Source organism: Budorcas taxicolor, chromosome 8 (genome assembly GCF_023091745.1).
Source record: "Budorcas taxicolor isolate Tak-1 chromosome 8, Takin1.1, whole genome shotgun sequence".
Classification (NCBI taxonomy): domain Eukaryota; kingdom Metazoa; phylum Chordata; class Mammalia; order Artiodactyla; family Bovidae; genus Budorcas; species Budorcas taxicolor.
Window position 1 is genome coordinate 40,766,215 of NC_068917.1, and position 20,822 is coordinate 40,787,036.

Genomic DNA, 20,822 nt, shown 5'->3' on the forward strand with positions numbered 1-20,822 from the left:
GCACAGATTTCAGGGTCCCACCTCAGAGTTTTTTGTTTCAGTGAGTGTGGGAAGGGAGGCCTGAAATTCGGCATTTCTAACAAATATTCAGATTAGGCTGATGCTGCCCGAGGGCCAGATTCTAAGGACGATCGTGTTATAGTGTGATTAGTGTCAGGAAGGTGAAAGCATAGGGTGTGATAGTAGAATGTAAGTGGGGGATGGGGGGGAATCCTGCCCAGACTCAGGTTAGGAAAGGCTTAAGCAGGAATAAGCCAGGGGAGATGAATTCCAGGCAGAGAGAAAAGCACATGCAAAGAAATGAGAGCAAGACTGGGGTGGGGTGCAATTAATTTAATATGGCTGCAATTCAGACCAAGAGGGGCTCTGGTGAGAACAGTACTAAGGAAGCAGTACCTTCTTCTATCAGAATTTACCAAAATATCTGGTGGAAGCATGCTGTTAAAAAATAGGAAAAGCAAATGTGCATTTCTGTATGAGCCTAGAGGTCTCTTCTGCAAAAAAATAAAAATAACAAATCAGAAACCTTACGCTATGGGGATGGTGCTTTCTTCACTCCTGAGATTCAGAATGTGGTACTAATTCTCCTCCCTTTGAATATAAGCCAGACTAGCTTCTCAATTTTAATAGAAACTGATGCTATGTGATTTTTGAGGTTGGACCATAAAAAGAATAGCTTTATGGCGGGATTTCTCTTTCTCTTGAATCACTCTAAGGAAAGCCAGCTGCCATGCTGTAAGGACACTCAAACATCCTGTGAAGAGGCCCCCATGGGGGATAAACTGAGGCCTCTCACCAACAACCAGCCCCAACTTGCTAGGCATGAGTAATAACCTTAGATGTGACTCTCCAGCTCCAGTCAAACCTTCAGATGATAGTGGCCCTGGCTAACAGCATGATGGCAATTTCATGAGTGAGCCAAGTCAGAAAATACTCCCACATTCCTGACCCATATTACTGTGAAGATAACAAATGTTTATTGCTGTATTAAGTCACTGAGGTTTGTTTTGCTCTTGTTCAGTCACTCAGTCGTGTCTGACTCTTTGTGACCCCAGGCTTCCCTGTCCTTTACTGCCTCCTGGACTTTGCTCAAACCTTATTTGAGCTGTTGAATCATGTCTATTGAGTCAGTGATGCCATCCAACTGTCTCATCCTCTGTCACCCCCCTTCTCCTCCTGCCTTCTATCTTTCCCAGCATCAGAGTCTTTTTCAGGGAATCAGCTCTTCACATCAGGTGACCAAAGTACTAGAGCTTCAGCTTCAGCATCAGTCCTTCCAATGAATATTCAAGGTTGATTTCCTTTAGGATAGACTAGTTTGATCTCCTTGCTGTCCAAGGGATTCCCCTGAGTCCTCTCCAAAAATAGGGTTCAAAAGCATCAATTCTTCAGCACCCATCATTTTTTATGGTTCAACTCTCACATCCATACTTGACTGGAAAAACCATAGCTTTGACTATACAGAACTTTGTCAGCAAAGTGATGTCTTTTCTTTTTAATATTACTGTCTAGGTTTGTCATAGCCTTTCTTCCAAGGAGTAAGCGTCTTTTAATTTCATGGCTACAGTCACCATCTGTAGTGATTTTGGAGCCCAAGAAAATAAAGTCTATCACTCTTTCCATTGTTTCCCCTTCTGTTTGTCATGAAGTAATGGGACTGGATGCTATGGTCTTAGTTGTTTGAATGCTGAGTTTTAAGCCAACTTTCTAACTCTCCTCTTTCACTTTTTCTCTGATCCAACAGATGTTGGCATTTTACCTCTGGCTCTTATGCCTTTTCTAAATCCAGCCTGTACATATATAAGTTCTCAGTTCACATACTGTTGAAGCCTAGCTTGAAGAATTTTGAGCATTACCTTGCTAGAATGTGAGATGAGTGCAAATGTGTGGTAGTTTGAACGTTCTTTGGCATGGCCCTACTTTGGGATTAGAATGAAAACTGACCATTTCCAGTCCTCTGACCACTGCTGAGTTTTCCCAATTTGCTGGCATACTGAATGCAGCACTTTAACAGCATCATCTTTTAGGATTTGAAACAGCTCAGCTGAGATTCTATCACCTCCACTAGCTTTGTTCATAATAATGCTTCCTAAGGCCCACTTGACTTCATACTCCAGGATGTATGACTCTAGGTGAGTGATCACACTGTTGTGTTTATCGAGGTCATTAAGGCCTTTTTTGTACAGTCCTTCTGTGTATTCTTGCTTCTCCGTCTTCCCTATTGAACTCTATGGGGAAAAGTATAAATAGCTAGAGATTAGAAAAGGAAATGGTAACCCACTCCAGTATTCAGCTGGGGAATCCAATGGACAGAGGAGGCTAGCAAGCTACAGTCCATGAGGTTGCAAGGGGCTGGACCTGATTTAGCTACTGAGCACAAGCATTAAGAGATATTAAAGAAAATCTAAATAAATGGAGAGAACTATACCACATTCATAACTGTGAAGACAGTATTGTCAAGATGTTGATCCTCCTTAGGTTGGTCTATAAATTTAATACAGTTCCAGTCACAAACCCTACAAGATTTTCCTTGGAGCTTGACAAGCTAATTGTAACATTTATAAGGAAGAATATGGCCCAAGAGTTATCAGAACCTTTCTAGAATAAAAAGCCAAAGAAAAAAGTCTTGCACTAGCAGATATTAAGACTGAATGAGTACCTGGCTTAAAGCCAGTTTAATTTGCATGGTCTCAATTCTTCTGCCAAGAATTCCAAGCTCCTGCCATAGGATGTGAATCTTGAAAGATCTAGCTTTGGTTGCTGGAGGCAACCAGTTTATAACTCTGAGAAGAGAAGCTGGTTGAGAATGCCCTCTACAGGGGAGAATGTGAGCCCAAAGGTAAGGAAAGAGAAGTCATTTAGAACTCTCCTAAAGCCAGGTCTACCTCTAAGCTTTCAGTTATATAAACAACAAACAGAAAATTTCTCTTGGCTTTAAACAAGTTTGGATAGTTTCCCAGTAGTTGAAACAAGATTCTGACTGATGTTCACCCACTTGTCAAACAACCTGAAATGCCATCATTAAGGATTCATTTAATGCATCTACTTCTTCACACTTTCGTCCAGTGCAGTTTTGGATGAAAGTTAGTTTTCTGATCCTACTGCCTAGGAGTCAAATCTGGCTCATTGTCTGTCTTTGTAAATAAAGTTTTATTGGAACACAGCCATGCTCATTCATCTACATATGACCATGGCTGCTTTGGGGCTTCCCTGGTAGCTCAGCTGGTAAAGAATCCTCCTGCAGTGCAGGAGACCCCCATTTGATTCCTGAGCCGGGAAAGTCCCTTCGAGAAGGGATAGGCTCCCCACTCCAGGATTCTTGGGTTTCTCTGGTGGCTCAGACGGTAAAGAATCTGCCTGGAATGTGGGAGACTTGGTTTCGATCCCTGGGTTGGGAAGATCCCCTGGAGGAGGGCATGGCATCAGTAGTCTTGCTTGGAGAATCCCCATGGACAGAGGAGCCTGGTGGGCTACAGTCCATGGCATCACAAAAAGTCAGACAAGACTGAGCCCAGCACAGCCATGGCTGGTTTTGTGCTGAAAAATGGCAGACTCGGGCAGTTATGACAGAGATCATATGGCTAAAATATTTACTATCTGGCCCTTCATAGAAATATGTGTATACCCTAGTCCCTCTGATGTCCTGCTCAATTCAGTGTTTTAGAGTTGTCTTGCCTATTGAAATTTAGCCTGCCCAGTCCTGTATTTTGAAGAGCTAGAGGACTATGTGATATGGAAAAAATTAGTTCCTGAGGGTGACTATTGAAACATCTCTTGTAATCTTTTAAAATGAATGCCCAGTAGTGTGAGCTAATTCAACAACTGTCTGTCCTTTCAGATTGGATTTCTTTAGAGAAAAGTCTCTGAACTCTGTCCCCGGATCCCCACTCATTCCCTGCTCCCTGCCTACTCCAACCCCAGTCTATTCCTAATTAGCTGCCACTGCTCATTTTCCTTGAATCTAATGACTCTGGGGCAGGAAGGGTCACTAACAGGATAGAGAGAGAAATTTGTCAGCCTTCCTATCTATCCCTTGGGGAATTGCCCAGAGCTGGGGAGAAGACTGCTCAGCACAAAATATGACTCAGGAACGACCAGATGAGCTTCAAGATCAAACATCCCATCCTGTTTGTCTGATGAGACTGGGGTGCACAAATCAGTCCATGTCCCCAGTATATGGATGGCAGGAACTGATGAAAAACCCGTGGTTGAAGATCTTTCTTTCTCCAAAGCTTAATCAGCCATGCACCCCCAGGCACCTCTCCCTTCCCCGGCATTCAGTACTGGCTTTAAAATCTGACAATATGAGGAGATTTCATGTGGTCAAGATGAGTTTTTATGCACAGGAAAGGATATTCAGGAGTTACTTTATATATATATATACACACACACATCATTAAATTTATTCAACTTAAATAAACCTAATTCTTCCTTAGGCTTTAACGTTCAACTTACAAGCATTATTTTATACATAATCTTAGCAACCTTAAACCTGGATCCATTTACAAATTTATTTGAGCATTAAACATTTTAAATAGTATTTATAAATTTAATATATTCTATTTTGTTTTTTTTATTTTTGTTAACTCTTTACATGGTATCACAAATAATACAAAAAGGCTTATAATAATTTTAAAGATAGCTTCCTTGCCCTCCTGTTCCCTCTCTGCTTTTCCAAAGGCAGCTACTCTTGACCTTTTCAGCCATTCTTTTGGACTATACACTTCTCCACATTTCTAAATAATATGCATCTCCTGGTAACTTTTGGCAGCTCAATGTGACTCATTTTTCCTGACCTGTAATAAATGAGGAGGATTGCACTCTCTCTTGCCACCATTCTCTTTGTTTCTCCAGACCACTGTCTGATTACAGTTATATCAAGATCTTTGGTTGAGGAAAGTCTCAGTGGTCACAGTATTTGTCTATATAAATGTTACTCTAAGCTAAGCACTGTATGGCACTATGATTCTTATTTCTTATTTTGTTTTCTTTAATTTAGCAATTGCTTGCTTTTTTTTTTAATATAAAAGTTTGCCTAGAGTTTTTTTTTTTGGTACACTCTGCTAATTTGTCCCATAATTTTCTCAAATCTCACAGTACGGTATTTCATAAATTTTATCGTGCCAGGATCTAACACTGCTGTTTTTTTCCCCCATGGAAACTGCCCTTCAGCAGAAATTCATCCTCCTTCTACCTGGGCTGGTCCAGGCCTTCCATATATTGTCACCTGTGACTTCTCTTTAATGTCATCTAATGAATTCCCTTTGTCTTCTCACGAGTAAGATCCCTATTTCCTGGATCTCATGTCTCCCTCCTTCTTGGTTTATTCCCGTTCTGTTGAATCATATCCTTTAGTAGTTCAGCTGATTGAGAAGGACAGTATGATGGCTGGTGAGGCAGTGATGACAGTCTGTCTACATCTGGAGTCTTTACTGCTATAATCTCGACGTAGTCTCCACCTGGGACTCCCTGACACCTCCCTTCACTACTGTCTTGGAGATTACCGCTACCTGCATCCATGTGCTGCACCCCAGTTTCCTCATCCCTGTATAATTTACATAACATTTTGGAATTATCTCCTCCCATTAAAATCCTGTTGTTGTCCAGTCACTAAGTCATGTCTGACTTTTTGCGACCCCATGGACTGCAGCACGCCAGGTTTCCCTGTCATTCATCATCTCCTGAAGTTTGCTCAAACTCATGGCCATAGAGTCAGTGACATCATCCAACCATCTCATCCTCTGTTGCTCCTTCTTTTCATGCCCTCAATCTTTCTCAGCATCAGGGTCTTTTCCCATGAGTCAGCTCTTCACATCAAGTGGCCAAAGTATTGGAGCTTCAACTTCAGCATTAGACCTTCCAATGAATATTCAGGGTTGATCTCCCTTAAGATTGACTGGTTTGATCTCCTTGTTGTCCAAGGGACTCTCAAGAGTCTTCTCCTGCACCACAATTCAAAAGCATCAATTCTTCAGCGCTCAGAGGAGCCTGGTGGGCTGCAGTCCATGGGGTTGCTAAGAGTCGGACATGACTGAGCGACTTCACTTTCACTTTTCACATTCATGCATTGGAGAAGGAAATGGCAACTCACTCCAGTATTCATGCCTGGAAAATCGCAGGGATGGGGGAGCCTGGTGGGCTGCCGTCTACGGGGTCGGACAGAGTCGGACACGACTGAAGCGACTTAGCAGCAGCAGCAGCAGCAGCCTTCTTTAAGGTCCAACTCTCATGTCTGTACATGACTGTTGGAAAAAACATAGCTTTGACTATATGGACCTTTGTCAGCAAAGTGATGTTTCTGCTTTTTAATATGCTCTCTAGGTTTGTCACAGCTTTTCTTCTAAGGACCAAGCATCTTTTAATTTCATGGCTGCGGTGACCTGGCTCCAAAATCACTGTGGAGTCCAAGAAAATGAAGTCTGTCACTGTTTTCATTTTTTCCCCATCTGTTTGCCATGAAGTGATAGGACTGGATTCCATGACCTTAGTTTTTTGAATGTCAAGTTTTTTGGGGTTTTTTGTGCTTAACTATAACTACTTTAATAATTTTACCCTTTTTTAGCCTGAGGGCTCACTCAGATCTCATTCAATGGACTCCACAAAAAAGATCTTCACAACACTTTCATTACACAGAGTCAACAAGCATTTTTAACAAAGAAGTAAGTCAGAGAAGAGGCAAAAAATAAACATCCAGGCTAACAAATACATGAAAAGATGCTCAACATCACTCACCATCAGAGAAATGCAAATCAAAACCACAATGAGGTACCATCTCATGCTGGTCAGAATGGCTACCATCAAAAAGTCTACAAACAATAAATGCTGGAGAGGTTGTGGATAAAAGGGAACCCTCTTACACTGTTGGTGGGAATGCAAACCAGTACAGCCACCATGGAGAACACTGTGCAGATTCCTTAAAATACTGGAAATAAAACTGTCATATGCCCCAGCAATCCCACTGCTGGGCATACACACCAAGGAATCCAAAATGGAAAGAGACGCGTGTACCCCAATGTTCATCACAGCACTGTTTTTAATAGCTAGGACATTGAAGCAACCTAGATGTCCATCGGCAGAGGAATGGATAAGGAAGCTGTGATACATATATACAATGGCATATTCAGTTCAGTTCAGTTCAGTGGCTCAGTCCTGTCTGACTCTTTGCGACCCCATGAATTGCTGCACGCCAGGCCTCCCTGTCCATCACCAACTCCCGGAGTTCACTCAAACTCAAGTCCATCGAGTCAGTGATGCCATCCAGCCATCTCATCCTCTGTTGTCCCCTTCTCCTCCTGCCCCCAATCCCTCCCAGCATCAGAGTCTTTTCCAATGAGTCAACTCTTCACATGAGGTGGCCAAAGTACTGGAGTTTCAGCTTCAGCATCAGTCCTTCCAATGAACACCCAGGACTGATTTCCTTTAGGATGGACTGGTTGGATCTCCTGGCAGTCCAAGGGACTCTCAAGAGTCTTCTCCAACACCACAGTTCAAAAGCATCAATTCTTCGGCACTCAGCTTTCTTCACAGTCCAACTGTCACATCCATACATGACCACTGGAAAAACCATAGCCTTGACTAGACGGACCTTTGTTGACAAAGTAATGTCTCTGCATTTCAGTATGCTGTCTAAGTTGGTCATAACTTTCCTTCCAAGGAGTAAGCGTCTTTTAATTTCATGGCTGCAGTCACCATCTGCAGTGATTTTGGAGCCCCCAAAACTAAAGTCTGACACTGTTTCCACTGTTTCCCCATCTATTTCACATGAAGTGATGGGACCAGACGCCATGATCTTAGTTTTTTGAATGTTGAGCTTTAGGCCAACTTTTTCACTCTCCTCTTTCACTTTCATCAAGAGGCTCTTTAGTTCCTCTTCACTTTCTGCCATAAGGGTGGTGTCATCTGCATATCTGAGGTTATTGATATTTCTCCCGGCAATCTTGATTCCAGCTTGTGCTTCTTCCAGCCCAGTGTTTCCATGATGTACTCTGCATATAAGTTCAATAAGCAGGGTGACAATATACAGCCTTGACGTACTCCTTTTCCTATTTGGAACTAGTCTGTTGTTTCATGTCCAGTTCTAACTGTTGCTTCCTGACCTGCATATATGTTTCTCAAGAGGCAGGTCTGGTGGTCTGGTATTCCCATCTCTTTTAGAATTTTCCACAGTTTATTGTGATCCACACAGTCAAAGGCTTTGGCTTAGTCAATAAAGCAGAAATAGATGTTTTCCTGGAACTCTCTTGCTTTTTCGATGATCTAGCAGATGTTGGCAATTTGATCTCTGGTTCCTCTGCCTTTTCTAAAACCAGCTTGAACATCTGGAAGTTCACGGTTCACGTATTGCTGAAGCCTGGCTTGGAGAATTTTGAGCATTACTTTACTAGCTTGTGGGATGAGTGCAATTGTGCGGCAGTTTGAGCATTCTTTTGCATTGCCTTTCTTTGGGATTAGTATGAAAACTGACCTTTTCCAGTTCTGTGGCCACTGCTGGGTTTTCCAAATGTGCTGGCATATTGAGTGCAGCACTTTCACAGCATCATCTTTCAGGATTTGAAATAGCTCTACTGGAATTCCATCACCTCCACTAGCTTTGTACATAGTGATGCTTTCTAAGGCCCACTTGACTTCACATTCCAGGATGTCTGGCTCTAGGTGAGTGATCACACCATCGTAATTATCTTGGTCGTGAAGCTCTTTTTTGTACAGTTCTCCTGTTACTCTTGCCACCTCTTCTTAATATCTTCTGTTTCTGTTAGGTCCATACCATTTCTGTGCTTTATCTAGCCCATCTTTGCATGAAATATTCCCTTGATATCTCTAATTTTCTTGAAGAGATCTCTAGTCTTTCCCATTCTGTTGTTTTCCTCTATTTCTTTGCATTGATCGCTGAGGAAGGCTTTCTTATCTCTCCTTGCTATTCTTTGGAACACTGCATTCAGATGTTTATATCTTTCCTTTTCTCCTCTGCTTTTCGCTTCTCTTGTTTTCACAGCTATTTGTAAGGCCTCCTCAGATAGCCATTTTGCTTTTTTGCATTTCTTTTCCTTGGGGATGGTCTTGATCTCTGTCTCCTGTACAATGTCACGTACCTCCATCCATAGTTCATCAGGCACTCTGTCAATCAGATCTATTCCCTTAAATCTATTTTGCACTTCCACTGTATAATCATAAGGGATTTGATTTAGGTCATACCTGAATGGTCTAGTGGTTTTCCCTACTTTCTTCAATTTAAGTCTGAATTTGGCAATAAGGAGTTCATGATCTGAGCCACAGTCAGCTCCCAGTCTTGTTTTTGCTGACTTATAGAGCTTCTCTATCTTTGGCTGCATAGAATATAATCAATCTGATTTCGGTGTTGACCATCTGGTAATGTCCATGTGTAGAGTCTTCTCTTGTGTTGTTGGAAGAGGGTGTTTGCTATGACCAGTGTGTTCTCTTGGCAAAACTCTATTAGCTTTTGCCCTGCTTCATTCTGTACTCCAAGGCCAAATTTGCCTGTTACTCCAGGTGTTTCTTGACTTCCTGCTTTTGCATTCCAGTCCCCTCATGGGTCCATAGTTCAGTATTACAAATGCCAAAACTATCATCACACAGATAGCTCTTCGCTTCGGACTAGGAACTTTAAGCCTCTGGTTGTCTGATACAACTTCATCCAGTTGCCGCTTCAGTGAACCATTCTCTTTCTTCAGCTTCTCATTCTCCAAAAAGGCTGTCTTTAACCTTGCCTCTAAGCCTAGCATGTATTCTTTCTTCTTCTTGAGGGACTGACAAGCTGACTCTTGATTTTTAATCATACGTTGCTGTCTCCTTAACACAGCAATATTGGAACCCACATTTTTCATCGTACTTTGTAGGACAGGTTTAGTCACAGAAAGTTTCCCATTTGCTGGGCTGTTTGCCACAGGGGCTGGTACCACATTCACCACGTGATTAGGTAGCTGTGTGGTTCCCCCAGCAACAGCAAGGACTGGTTGAGGAGAGGGCAGAACTTCAGGTGCCTGGAGCTGAACCACGCTAGGCTGAGAGAGCACCATGGTCTGACCTTTAGTGGGTGCAGGATGTATACTGATAATTGGTTGCTGCTTTGCCAATGGCATAAGTGTTGGTAGTGTCTGAATGATGATGGTTTTTGCTGGAGCGCTGGGGTTTGTTTGAGTCTTGGGTGCTGCTGGAAGTAATAAAGGCTTGGGCTGAATTGAAGGTTTTGAATTTATTTGAATTTTTTTCTTTGGAGTCAGTCCATTTTCGGTTTTGCTCTTAGGACTAATGATGGGCTTGTCTTCCTTCAGTGGCTCTGCTGAGGAGGGGTTATTAGAGCTTTCACCATATAAGGAAAGAGGAGACATCTGAGAAGTAGAAGACAAATCCAACTCCTCAGGAACATGCTGAGTTGATGAGTAAGAGTCCACTGATTTAGGAGATGAGATTGAACAACTTGAGGAGGCTGGCAAAAGTGGCTGAGGTTCTGTTTTAATATATAAGTTTCATTTGCTGCATCCAATTGCAGGTCATCAGTGTCTGTGAAATAGCCGAGTTCAGCAAACAGGGCAGAATCCCAGTCTTCATCTGGCCGGTGAAGGAGTCCCAGACTAAAAGGTGACTCCTTGGTGCCGGCAACGCCAGCTGGCTCCCCGGAAACACATGCTCCATTGTCCAGTAACTTGGTGACTCTGAATGTCAAGTTTTAAGCCGATTTTTTCATTCTCTTCTTTCACCTTTATCAAGAGGCTCTTTAGTTTTCTTTGTTTTCCACCATTAGGGTAATATCATCTACATAATCATTACTAAATTATCCACATTCTAACACAGAGCTGAGTGACCTGCTTTCTCATCCTAAAAGAAGTAAAAATATAGGAACTCAAAATTCCCAGTTATTTCTCGATAGGGTGAACTAATTCCCTTGTTTTGATAATGTACATCCTCCACTAGCTTCCTGAGCATGTGTGCATGAAAGCTTAATGTTTTGATATTTCTGTTCCTGAAAATACCATTTTTCTACCCTTACATCTAATTGTGGTTTGTATTGGTAGGAAAGTATAGGTTGGAAATTATTTCACTCCCAAAGTTTGAAGTCATTGTTGAGGTGTCTTATAGTTCCTATTTTATGGTTTTTGGAAACTTTCATCCCATTTCAAATATTAATTCTAGGAACTTTATTTCTTCCTAGCAGCTACCTATCTCCACAATTGAATTGTGATATTCTACAATGCTGTGGCTTGATGTGTATTATTTTCAAGTATCATGCTGGGAACCTGATGAGTTCTTTTAATAGAACTGTCTTACAGATCTGGAAATTTTTCTTAATTATTTCTTTGATTAACTCAATTAAGTTTTTATACTTTATTTCCATTTTTCTCTTTCTAGAACTCCCATTATTTGAATGTTTCTTGTCCCACATTTGCCCCTTTTTATTTTTCTTTTATCTTCTTCTTCCATCTCTATCATTTTGCTTATTAACTGGAGGAATTCTTCATCTATTTCCTAATTCTTTGGTTTTCTTTCACTTGTGCTGTCATGTTTTTCATTTCCAAGAGCTTTATTTCGTTCCCTGATTGTTACTCTTATCCCACCTTGTTCTTCTTTCATGGGTGCAATATCTGTGCTTATTTCTGATTATTATGTAAGTTTCCTTCCCCTGCTCCTACTCACTAGTTTGTCAGTTTTGATCTCTGTCTTCCGTGTTAAAACATTTTCTCAGATGTCTGGCAAACCTTGTTTCTCTGCTCATGTGTAAAGTGAATAAAAGAGAAAACTGGAAGTCCTGAGGATATGGGTGGGGTCTGTCAACTTTGAGCTTCACTTAGATGGTTCTAGCTGGGCTGTTAATGAGGAATCTCTGATGCTGCTATCTCTAGGGGTCTTTCCTCTGGAATTTGTGTGATTTCCCAGTTTCCTGACTGATAGATAGAGGCTTAGTGCTCAGTGGTTCTTGGAAGTGAATGAGAAAGACTGGGATGGGGGCTGGGGAAGTAGTGATGTTGTGAGGGTCTTAGCACTCAGCATGCCACACATATATTCATTTCCTCTCCTTTCTTCAGTACAGTGCTCATACTGTCACTTAAGGCTTGGTGTCCTCCAGCCTGGAGACCCTCTGATTCTGCTCGGAGAAGAAACCTCCACATTTATTCTGCCAGGAATGGAGAGAGGCACTTCCCTAGAGGCTTTCAGGGCTGAGGTTGGGGGTAAGATCTAGGGTTCCAACTACTTTTAACCAGTGCTCCTTTTTTGGCAGCTATGTCCCACCTCCCTCCCCAGTTTCTGCTCTGAGTCTTTTGAGGGTTCTGTGGTTTAGATCAGGATATTCTTGGCAATCTCCATTTCAGATTTAAGATTCAGGTTTTGTACATCTGCTAAGTAAATTAAGGGTCATCATCTGCTTTTTAGCTTCCAAAATTTATTGCCATTGTCTCCTTGCCTTTTTTCTCCATCCTTTTGGGCTTCTCTATTAAAAAAAAAAAAAAAAAAAAGATGATCCCTTTGCTATTGTTTTAGTGCAGCTTCAAGTAAGGGAGAAGTTATGTGAGTATTATATCCACCTATATTACCATCCTATAGCCTTTTCAAGCTATCAATTGTCTGACTTAGCTTATAAAACTACTTAATCCTTGTAAAGCTATCAGTCAAACTCAACCCTTGTTAAGGTATCAATCAAACTCAACCCTTGTAAAGCTATCAACCAAATTCACAAATTCAGTGAATCTTAATTTTACATGTTCCAATACTATTTATAAAGTAACTTAAACTTAAGATCATTAATTTAAATAAATTAACTGAAGCATATATATGAAATTAGAATTACCAGACATGCCTTTATTCTAACAGGGTAAATTATTTTTAACTTTTGCAAATAACAAAATATTCAGATTCCTTAATGCAAAAATAATAATGTATATTTAGCTTTCTTTAAAAATTCTATTCTTAATTATATATCTGAGGTTAAAAGAAGCTAATTATAAAATCCCAAACTATTTTGAGATTATCTTTCCAAATATTTCTGGACTTGCCATCTCTTTGTGCTGTGATTTATGAAGTACAGAAAAGTTCCTTGTGGTGGCATGATGACTAAATTTTTGCTACAACACTGATGGGACACTTAGATTCTCAGTTGTCTATGGCAGGGACCCTTTCACAATTCTTTCATCTCTTCAGCAAATTTACTACATCTATTCAAGCTTCTATATTGATTGAATTTTGCATTTCTTTAGCTTTTAGAAAGTTCAAATTGTTTTCATGAGTATCCTTGAAAAACCTTTGAATTGGAGGGAATTCTAGGATCTTTTCACCTCTTCCCAGTTAGGGCTAAGCTTCTTTTAGGAAATAAAATGACCTCCGATTATCCTCTTGATCTCCTCGTTGATTACCACATCTGGAGTTATTCTGTGGACATAATTAAAGGAAAAATAGAGGAACTAAGGCAAAACCAAGCTTTAAAATAAAAAGCAAAGTGTCTGAGGAGATTTGATCTCTGTCGCATACTTTCTTCACACATAATCTCTGGGGGCTCTATTACTGAATGTAAAATGTACTTGGCTGGGCTGTGAATCCACTGGGGCTTTCCCCAGAGGAATGTGGGAACACATGAAGGGAGGCCTGATTGTAGGGCTGTGACTCAACACAGACCAAATGTGCTCATGGAGCCAAACAGAAGAAAAATGGAAACCACCTCTCATGTCACCTTCACGCGAGACTCAAAGGAGCTTGATGGAAATTAGCTTTATGGATGGCCAATGGTGGTCAGAAAAGAGCAAGGCTGCCAAGACAGATTTTGAACACTAAGAATGTGCTAGTGATGTTTGCTGGAAGACTGAAGACCCAGGGGAACACTGATACCACCTTTTCTATTTACTGAGGGGAAAAAAATAAAAGATCTGGCAAAACTAGCTTCAGTCTTTCTACTATAATTTACGGAGTTACTTCAAGTTATGACTGTTTAACTATCAAACACACAAACATTTCCTCTGAGGACAACTGATTCCTAGTAACTGTGTTTGTGTCTACTTATGCCCACATTTCATCTAATGACCCAGCAACTGCCTCAAAACCTTTCATATACATCTCTGCACTGTGCTTTTTGCTTTCTCATAATTTTGGTTTATCCCAACTTCACCTGGTTAATGATCCCTCTTGGTTTGGAGATGCATGCTTTCCACCTTAGATCTTTTCCATTTCAAATTCCTAGGGGAAAAAATTCCACTGTCCCTGCTCTTTCCTATTGAAACAGTTTCTAGCCCCACACTACTTCATGGACCACTGGCCAGCCAATGTTTTACCTGCCCTTGGGTCAGATCCCCCGCTTCTGGTCCAGTCAGCTGTAGCAGAGGTGGCTCAGTGGTAAAGAATCCACCTGCCAGACAGGGGATGCAGGTTCGATCCCTGGGTGGGGAAGATCACTTGGAAAAGGAAATGGCAACCCAGTATTCTTGCCTGGGGAATCCCATGGACAGAGGAGCCTGGCAGGCTACAGTCCATGGGGGTCACAAAGAGTGGGACACAACTTAGTGACTAAACAACAAACATGGTACTAAGGTAGGGCAGTTTCTTTTAGAAAGAGCTCTGAATATGCCAGAAATCATGATGGGCGTTTCTGGTACACCTGGCTTAGAGACCAAGGAAGGACAAACTCATTTCTTGTCTCTCTCCTTGTCCTTAAGAAGAGCATTCAAAAGACTAGGAAATGGTGTCTTTGGGAGCATCTCTAGGTGAACCAGAAACAAAGACTTCTTTGTGTGCCTTTAATTATCCCAGAGAAGGACATTTGTGAACTCAAGCCTTTCAATGAGATACCTCTTGCATTTGAAAATACTTGTTTAATTAGAAATTTAGGCCAATGTCCATCTTTGTAGTCGCTCAGTTGTGTCCGACTCTTTGCGACCCCGTGGACTGTAGCCCACCAGGCTCCTCTGTCCATGGGATTCTCCAGGCAAGAATACTGGAGTGGATTGCCATTTCCTTCTCCAGGGGATCTTCCCAACCCAGGGATCGAACCCAGGTCTCCTGCATTGCAGGCAGACGCTTTAACCTCTGAGCCACCAGGGAAGCCCTTCTTCTTGCTACTCTTTTTTTTAAAAAAAATTTATGAAGTATAGTTGATTTTCAATGTTGTGTTAATTTTTTTCTGTACAGCAGAGCAACTCAATTATATATATATATTCTTTTTCATTATAGTTTTTCACAAGATGAGTATAGTTGCCTGTGTTATGCGGTAGGACCTTGTTGTTTATCCATACTATAGTTGATCTCTGCTAATCCCATTCCCTCCCTCCCCTAATCCATCCCTGCTTGGCAACCATGAGTCTATTCTCTATATCTGTGAGTTTGTTTTTGTTTCATAGATATGTTGATTTGTATCACATTTTAGATTCCACATAATTGATATGTGGGTTGATATCATATGGTATTTATCTTTCTCTTTCTGATTTGCTTTTGCTTAGTATGATAATCTCAAGGTCCATCCATGTTGCTGCAGACGGCATTATTTTATTCTTTTGATGGCTGAGTAATATCCATTGTATGTGTATGTGTAATATCCATCGTATGTGTATACACACACATACACACCCGCCGCATCTTCTTGCCCATTCATCTGTCAGTGGACAGTTAGGTTGTCTCCTTGTCTGGGTTATTGTACATAGTGCTGCTATGAATATTGGGGTGCATGTATCTTTTTGAATTATAGTTTTGTCTGGGAGTGAGAGTGCTGGATCATAAGGCAACTCTATTTTTAGTTTTTTGAGGAAGCTCCATACTGTTTTCCATAGTGGTCTCACCAACTTACATGTCCACCAACAGTATAAGAGGGCTCCTTTTCTTTACGCCCTCTCCAGCATTTGTGGTTTGTAGACTTTTTTAATGATGGCACTCTGAGTGGTGTGAAGTGGTACCCTCATTGTAGCTTTGATTTCATTTCTCTAATAATTAGCAGTGTTGAACATCTTTTCGTGTGCTGATTGGCTATCTATATGTCTCCCTTGGAGAAATGTCTATTTAGGTCTTCTGTCACTTTTTGATTGTGGGGTTTTTTTTGTTAGGTTGTAAGTGCTCTTTGTATATTTTGGAAATTAAGCTCTTGTTTGTCACATCTTTTGTAAATATTTTATCCCATTCCTAGGTTGTCATATCATTTTGTTTATGGTTTCCTTTGCTGTGCAAAAGTTTGTAAATCTGATTAGGTTCCATTTGTTTATTTTTTGCATTTATTTCTATTGCCTAGGGAGACTGACCTAAGATAAGAAAACACTGGTACAATTTATGTCAGAGAATATTTTGCCTATGTTCTCTTCTAGGAGTTTTATTGTGTCATAACTTATGTTTTAGTCTTTAAGTCATTTTGAGTTTATTTTTGTACATGGTGTGAGGGTGTGTTCTAACTTCACTGATTTATATGTGACTGTCCAACTTTCCCAGCACCACTGATAGCTTAAGGTAAACTGTGTCAGATTGCTGATTTCTGAAGAAGATTTAACTTTGGGACCAGGGACCAGGTTTAATCACCCAAGAGCTTTTGTATAGCAGAGTTTTATTAAAGTATAAAAAGGGACAGAGAAAGCTTCTGACATAGACATCAGAAGGGGGATGGAGAATGCCCCCCTTGCTAGTTAGCAAGGGAGTTATATACTTTTTAAATAGTTATTACAATAAATCAAAGGAATGTCTCAAGTTTGTGAAAATTTTACCAGACCCACTCCCATAATTTACGTTTTAAGATAACAGGATTAGCCAGAAAGTTTTCAGGAAGGAGAAACTGTCCTCAAACACTATACATTGTTGTTATATAATCCTTAGTACAAAGTTTAAACTGAGTTGTTTGTTGTATTATCATCAGTTCCGGGCTAAGACTAAGGAATGCGCAGAAAAAAAGATGTTTGTTCTTTCCTCCTCCTTGAGAATTCCAGACCCCTATCTCCACTTCGAGAGCCCCAGACCCCTTTCTCCTCCTCGGGAACCCCGGACTTCTTATCCACCTGCCTAGGAATTGACTCTCTCACCACTTGCTGAAGAGACTGTCTTTTTCCCATTTTATATTCTTGTCTCCTTTGTCAAAGATTAATTAACCATAGGTATCTGGGTTTTTTTCCTGGGCTTTCTATTCTGTTCCATTGATCCATATGTCTTCTTTTTTTGCCAATACCACACTGTTTTGATTACTGTAAGCTTTGTAGTATTGTCTGAAATCTGGGAGGATTATGCCTCCTGCTTTGTTCTTTTTCTCAAGATTGCTTTGGAAATTTTGCATCTTCTATGGTTCCACATAAACTTTAGGATTATTTGTACCAGTTCTGTGAAAAATTTCATGGGCAATCTGATAGGGATCACAATAAACCTGTGGATTATTTTGAGTAGGATTGCCATTTTAACAATATTAATTCTTCCAATTCAAGAACGTGGTATATATCTTTCCATTTCTTTGAATCATCTTTAATTTCCTTTATTAATGTTTTGTAGTTCTCAGCATATAAGTCTTTCACTTCCTTTGTCTGGTTTATTTCTATTTTTTGATAACGATTTTAAAAGAGATTGTTAGATTACATGCCCTTTCTGACCTTTCACTGTTAGTGTAAAGAAACACAGCAGATTTCTGTATGTTGATCTTGTATCTTGCTACATTTCTGAATTCATTTATCAGTTCTAATAGTTTTCATGTGGAGTCTTTAGAGTTTTCTACATAGTTATCATATCATCTGCATAGAATAACATGTTTACCTCTTCCCTTTCAATCTGAACCCTTTTTTTTTTTTGATCTGATTGCTATAACCAAGACTTCTAATAATATATTGAAGAGAAGTGGTGTGGTGAGAGTGGGCATCCTTGTCTTGTTCTAGATTTTAGCAGGAAGTCTTTCAGCTTTTTACTGTTGAGTATTATATTAGTTGATAATATATATTGTTTGTTTTGAACTGTGGTGTTGGAGAAGACTCTTGAGAGTCCCTTGGACTGCAAGGAGATCCAGCCAGTCCATTCTGAAGGAGATCAGCCCTGGGATTTCTTTGGAAGGAATGATGCTAAAGCTGAAGCTCCAATACTTTGGCCACCTCATGTGAAGAGTTGACTCATTGGAAACGACTTTGATGCTGGGAGGGATTGGGGGCAGGAGGAGAAGGGGACAACAGAGGATGAGATGGCTGGATGGCATCACTGACTTGATGGACGTGAGTCTGAGTGAACTCTGGAAGTTGGTGATGGACAGGGAGGCCTGGCGTGCTGCGATTCATGGGGTCGCAAAGAGTCGGACACGCCTGAGCGACTGAACTGAACTGTCATAAATAGATTTTCTGATGTTGAGGTATGTTCCCTCTATACCTACTTTCGTAAGGATTTTTTATCATGATTGGATGTTAAATTTTATCAAATGCTTTTTCTGCGTCTATTTAGATGATCATATGGGTTTTGTCCTTTCTTTTGTTGATGTGGCATACCACACTGATTGATTGAATTTGGTAAACCATCTTTGTGACCCTGGGATGAATCCCACTTCATCATGGTGTATGATCTGATCTTTTTGTGTGTTGTTAGGTTCAGTTTGCTAATATTTTGTTGAGAATTTTTGCATCTATATTCACCAAAGATACTGACCTGTAACTTTCTCTTTTAATAGTGTCTTTGGTTTTGTTATTGGGGTGATTGTGGCCCCACAGAATGTCTTTGGGTGTGTTCCCTCCTCTTAAATCTTTTGGAAGAGTTTCAGGACAATCATTATAAGTTCTTTGTATATTTGGTAGAATTCCCCAGTGGAGCCATCTAGTCATGGACTTTTGTTTGTAGGGAATTTTTTATCATTATTATTACAGATTATATTTCATTTTTAGTGATTGGTCTATTCAAGTTATCTATTTCTTCTTGATTCAGTTTTGGTGGGCTATAAATTTCTAGCAAGTTGTCCATTTCTTATAGACTGTCCAATTGTTGGCATATAATTGTTCATAATATCTTCTTATTGCTTTTTATATTTCAGCAGTATCCTTTGTGATTTCTTCTTCTTTATTTCTTATTTTGTTTATTTGGGTCTTCTCTCTCTTCTTCTTTATGAGCCTGGCCAGAGGTTTGTCAACTTTGTTTACCCCTTCAAAGAATGAGCTCTTGATTTTATTGATTTTTTTCTATTTTTTAAAAATCTGTTTTGTTTCCTCTCTGACTCTATTATCTCCCTCTTTCTGCTGAATTTAGGTTTTGTTTATTCTTTTTCTAATTCTTCTTGTTGTTAATCTTAAGGGCTTGGAACATACTCTCCTTAGAATGGCTCTGGAAATCCCATGGGAATGAAGATGGGCCAAAGGACAAAGGGAGGGGTCCTGCTTAAGGTTTGTTCCAGTTTTAAAGGAGAGAGGAAACAGGACCTTAAAGTCTTTTACTCTAAATTAATGTAACCAAGCTTCCCATGGTGGGAGTTAGCAGGATTCAGGCCAGAAGTGTGGCCAGAGTTAACTGCTGAGCTGTTGGCTGATACATTCTCTCATGGCCTCTCCAAAAATCCAGCAGGTGAGCAGTGAAGGTCATGGCTGTAATGGACATAAGCATGAGTCGTAACCAAGTTAAATATCACCATAAATTTATTAATGACACATCTCCCCTCTGCTATTTGAACTAAAGGATGGGTTTCCCAGGTGGCACTAGTGGTAAAGAACTCACCTACCAATGCAGGAGATGCAAGAAATGTGGGTTTGATGCCTGGGTCGTGAAGATCCCCTGCATGAGGAAATGGCAACTGACTCCAGTATTCTTGCCTGGAGAATCCATGGACAGAAGAGCCTGGCAGGCTATAGTCCATTGGTTCACTAAGAGTCAAACACGACTGAGCACACACACATAGCATGGCATGATGAGACTGGAACTTGTGTCTCTAAGTCTCTGGGCCGAGTTAGATAAGTTCTCCTGGCTCTGGCTCTTGACCCAAGATGGGCACACTGGGCTGCTGACAGGCTCCCTTGCAGCTTGTCTTCCCTCCAGCAGACATTAGAACTCATGTGGTTTTCTCCCAGTACTTCAGTCATTCTTTCACCTGGCCTTCGAGTATTCCCAGGCCCTGTGAAGAACAGAGGATAGAATCCCTCCCGTGTCTTCCAGCCCATCTTACTACCACTATCCACAAGAAAAGATTTGTGGACCGAAGAAAAGATTTTGGATAGAAGTCTAAAAAGATTTAAAATCCTGTTAATGCTGAGTCTTCATTGAGATACAAATAGCACCAACCTGGTTATTCTTTCATTAACTCACCACATTGCAGTGCCTTGGGTGTCAATCTATTTTAATGTCTCCCATCAGCCACAGGGAAGGACACTTGGGGTTAAACATAGACCCAGTAGTTCCTCAGGGTTTGGGGCTCATGTGTACATCTCAGTGATCTGCTCCCCTAAAATAATAATAAAACAATCATAATTCAGAGGAAGAGAGAGAATACTCTTTACTACAGTCTTAAATTCAGGCAGATGCTATGCCAAGCTTTGACATCATATTTTACTTAATTCTCAAAATAACCCAATAATCTAAATAGTATCTCCATTTTAAAGAGACACAAAGATGGTAATAAGTTTGCCCAAGGTTACACAACAAAAAAAGAGTGAAACCAAGATTCAATCTCAGGTTTATCTGCTTCCAAAATACCTTCATCTTTGTAAAAAATAATATATTCTTATTAAAATATCCATGCCCTAGGAAAGGATAAAGAAGACAGTGGGAAAATTACATGTAACTCCACTGGTCAGATATAATCACTTTTAACATTTGGTGTGTTTCTTTTTAGATCTTTCCCCCCGTGCATCCACATAATACACACATACATGAAGCATATATCAGCTCATATATCAAAGAACTCTTGAGCATCTGCTATG

At 40.5% G+C, this 20,822-nt stretch overlaps 1 protein-coding gene across 1 annotated transcript in view; it reads right to left on the reverse strand.

Annotated features, from left to right (window-relative positions):
- LOC128052047 (cyclic AMP-dependent transcription factor ATF-6 alpha-like) overlaps window positions 1-20,822 on the reverse strand; it is a 136,023-nt gene that overhangs the window by 77,845 nt on the left and 37,356 nt on the right. Inside the window, 2 exon segments of the mRNA XM_052644517.1 lie at window positions 9,533-10,477; window positions 10,480-10,670. Coding sequence (XP_052500477.1) covers window positions 9,533-10,477; window positions 10,480-10,670 — 1,136 coding nt within the window.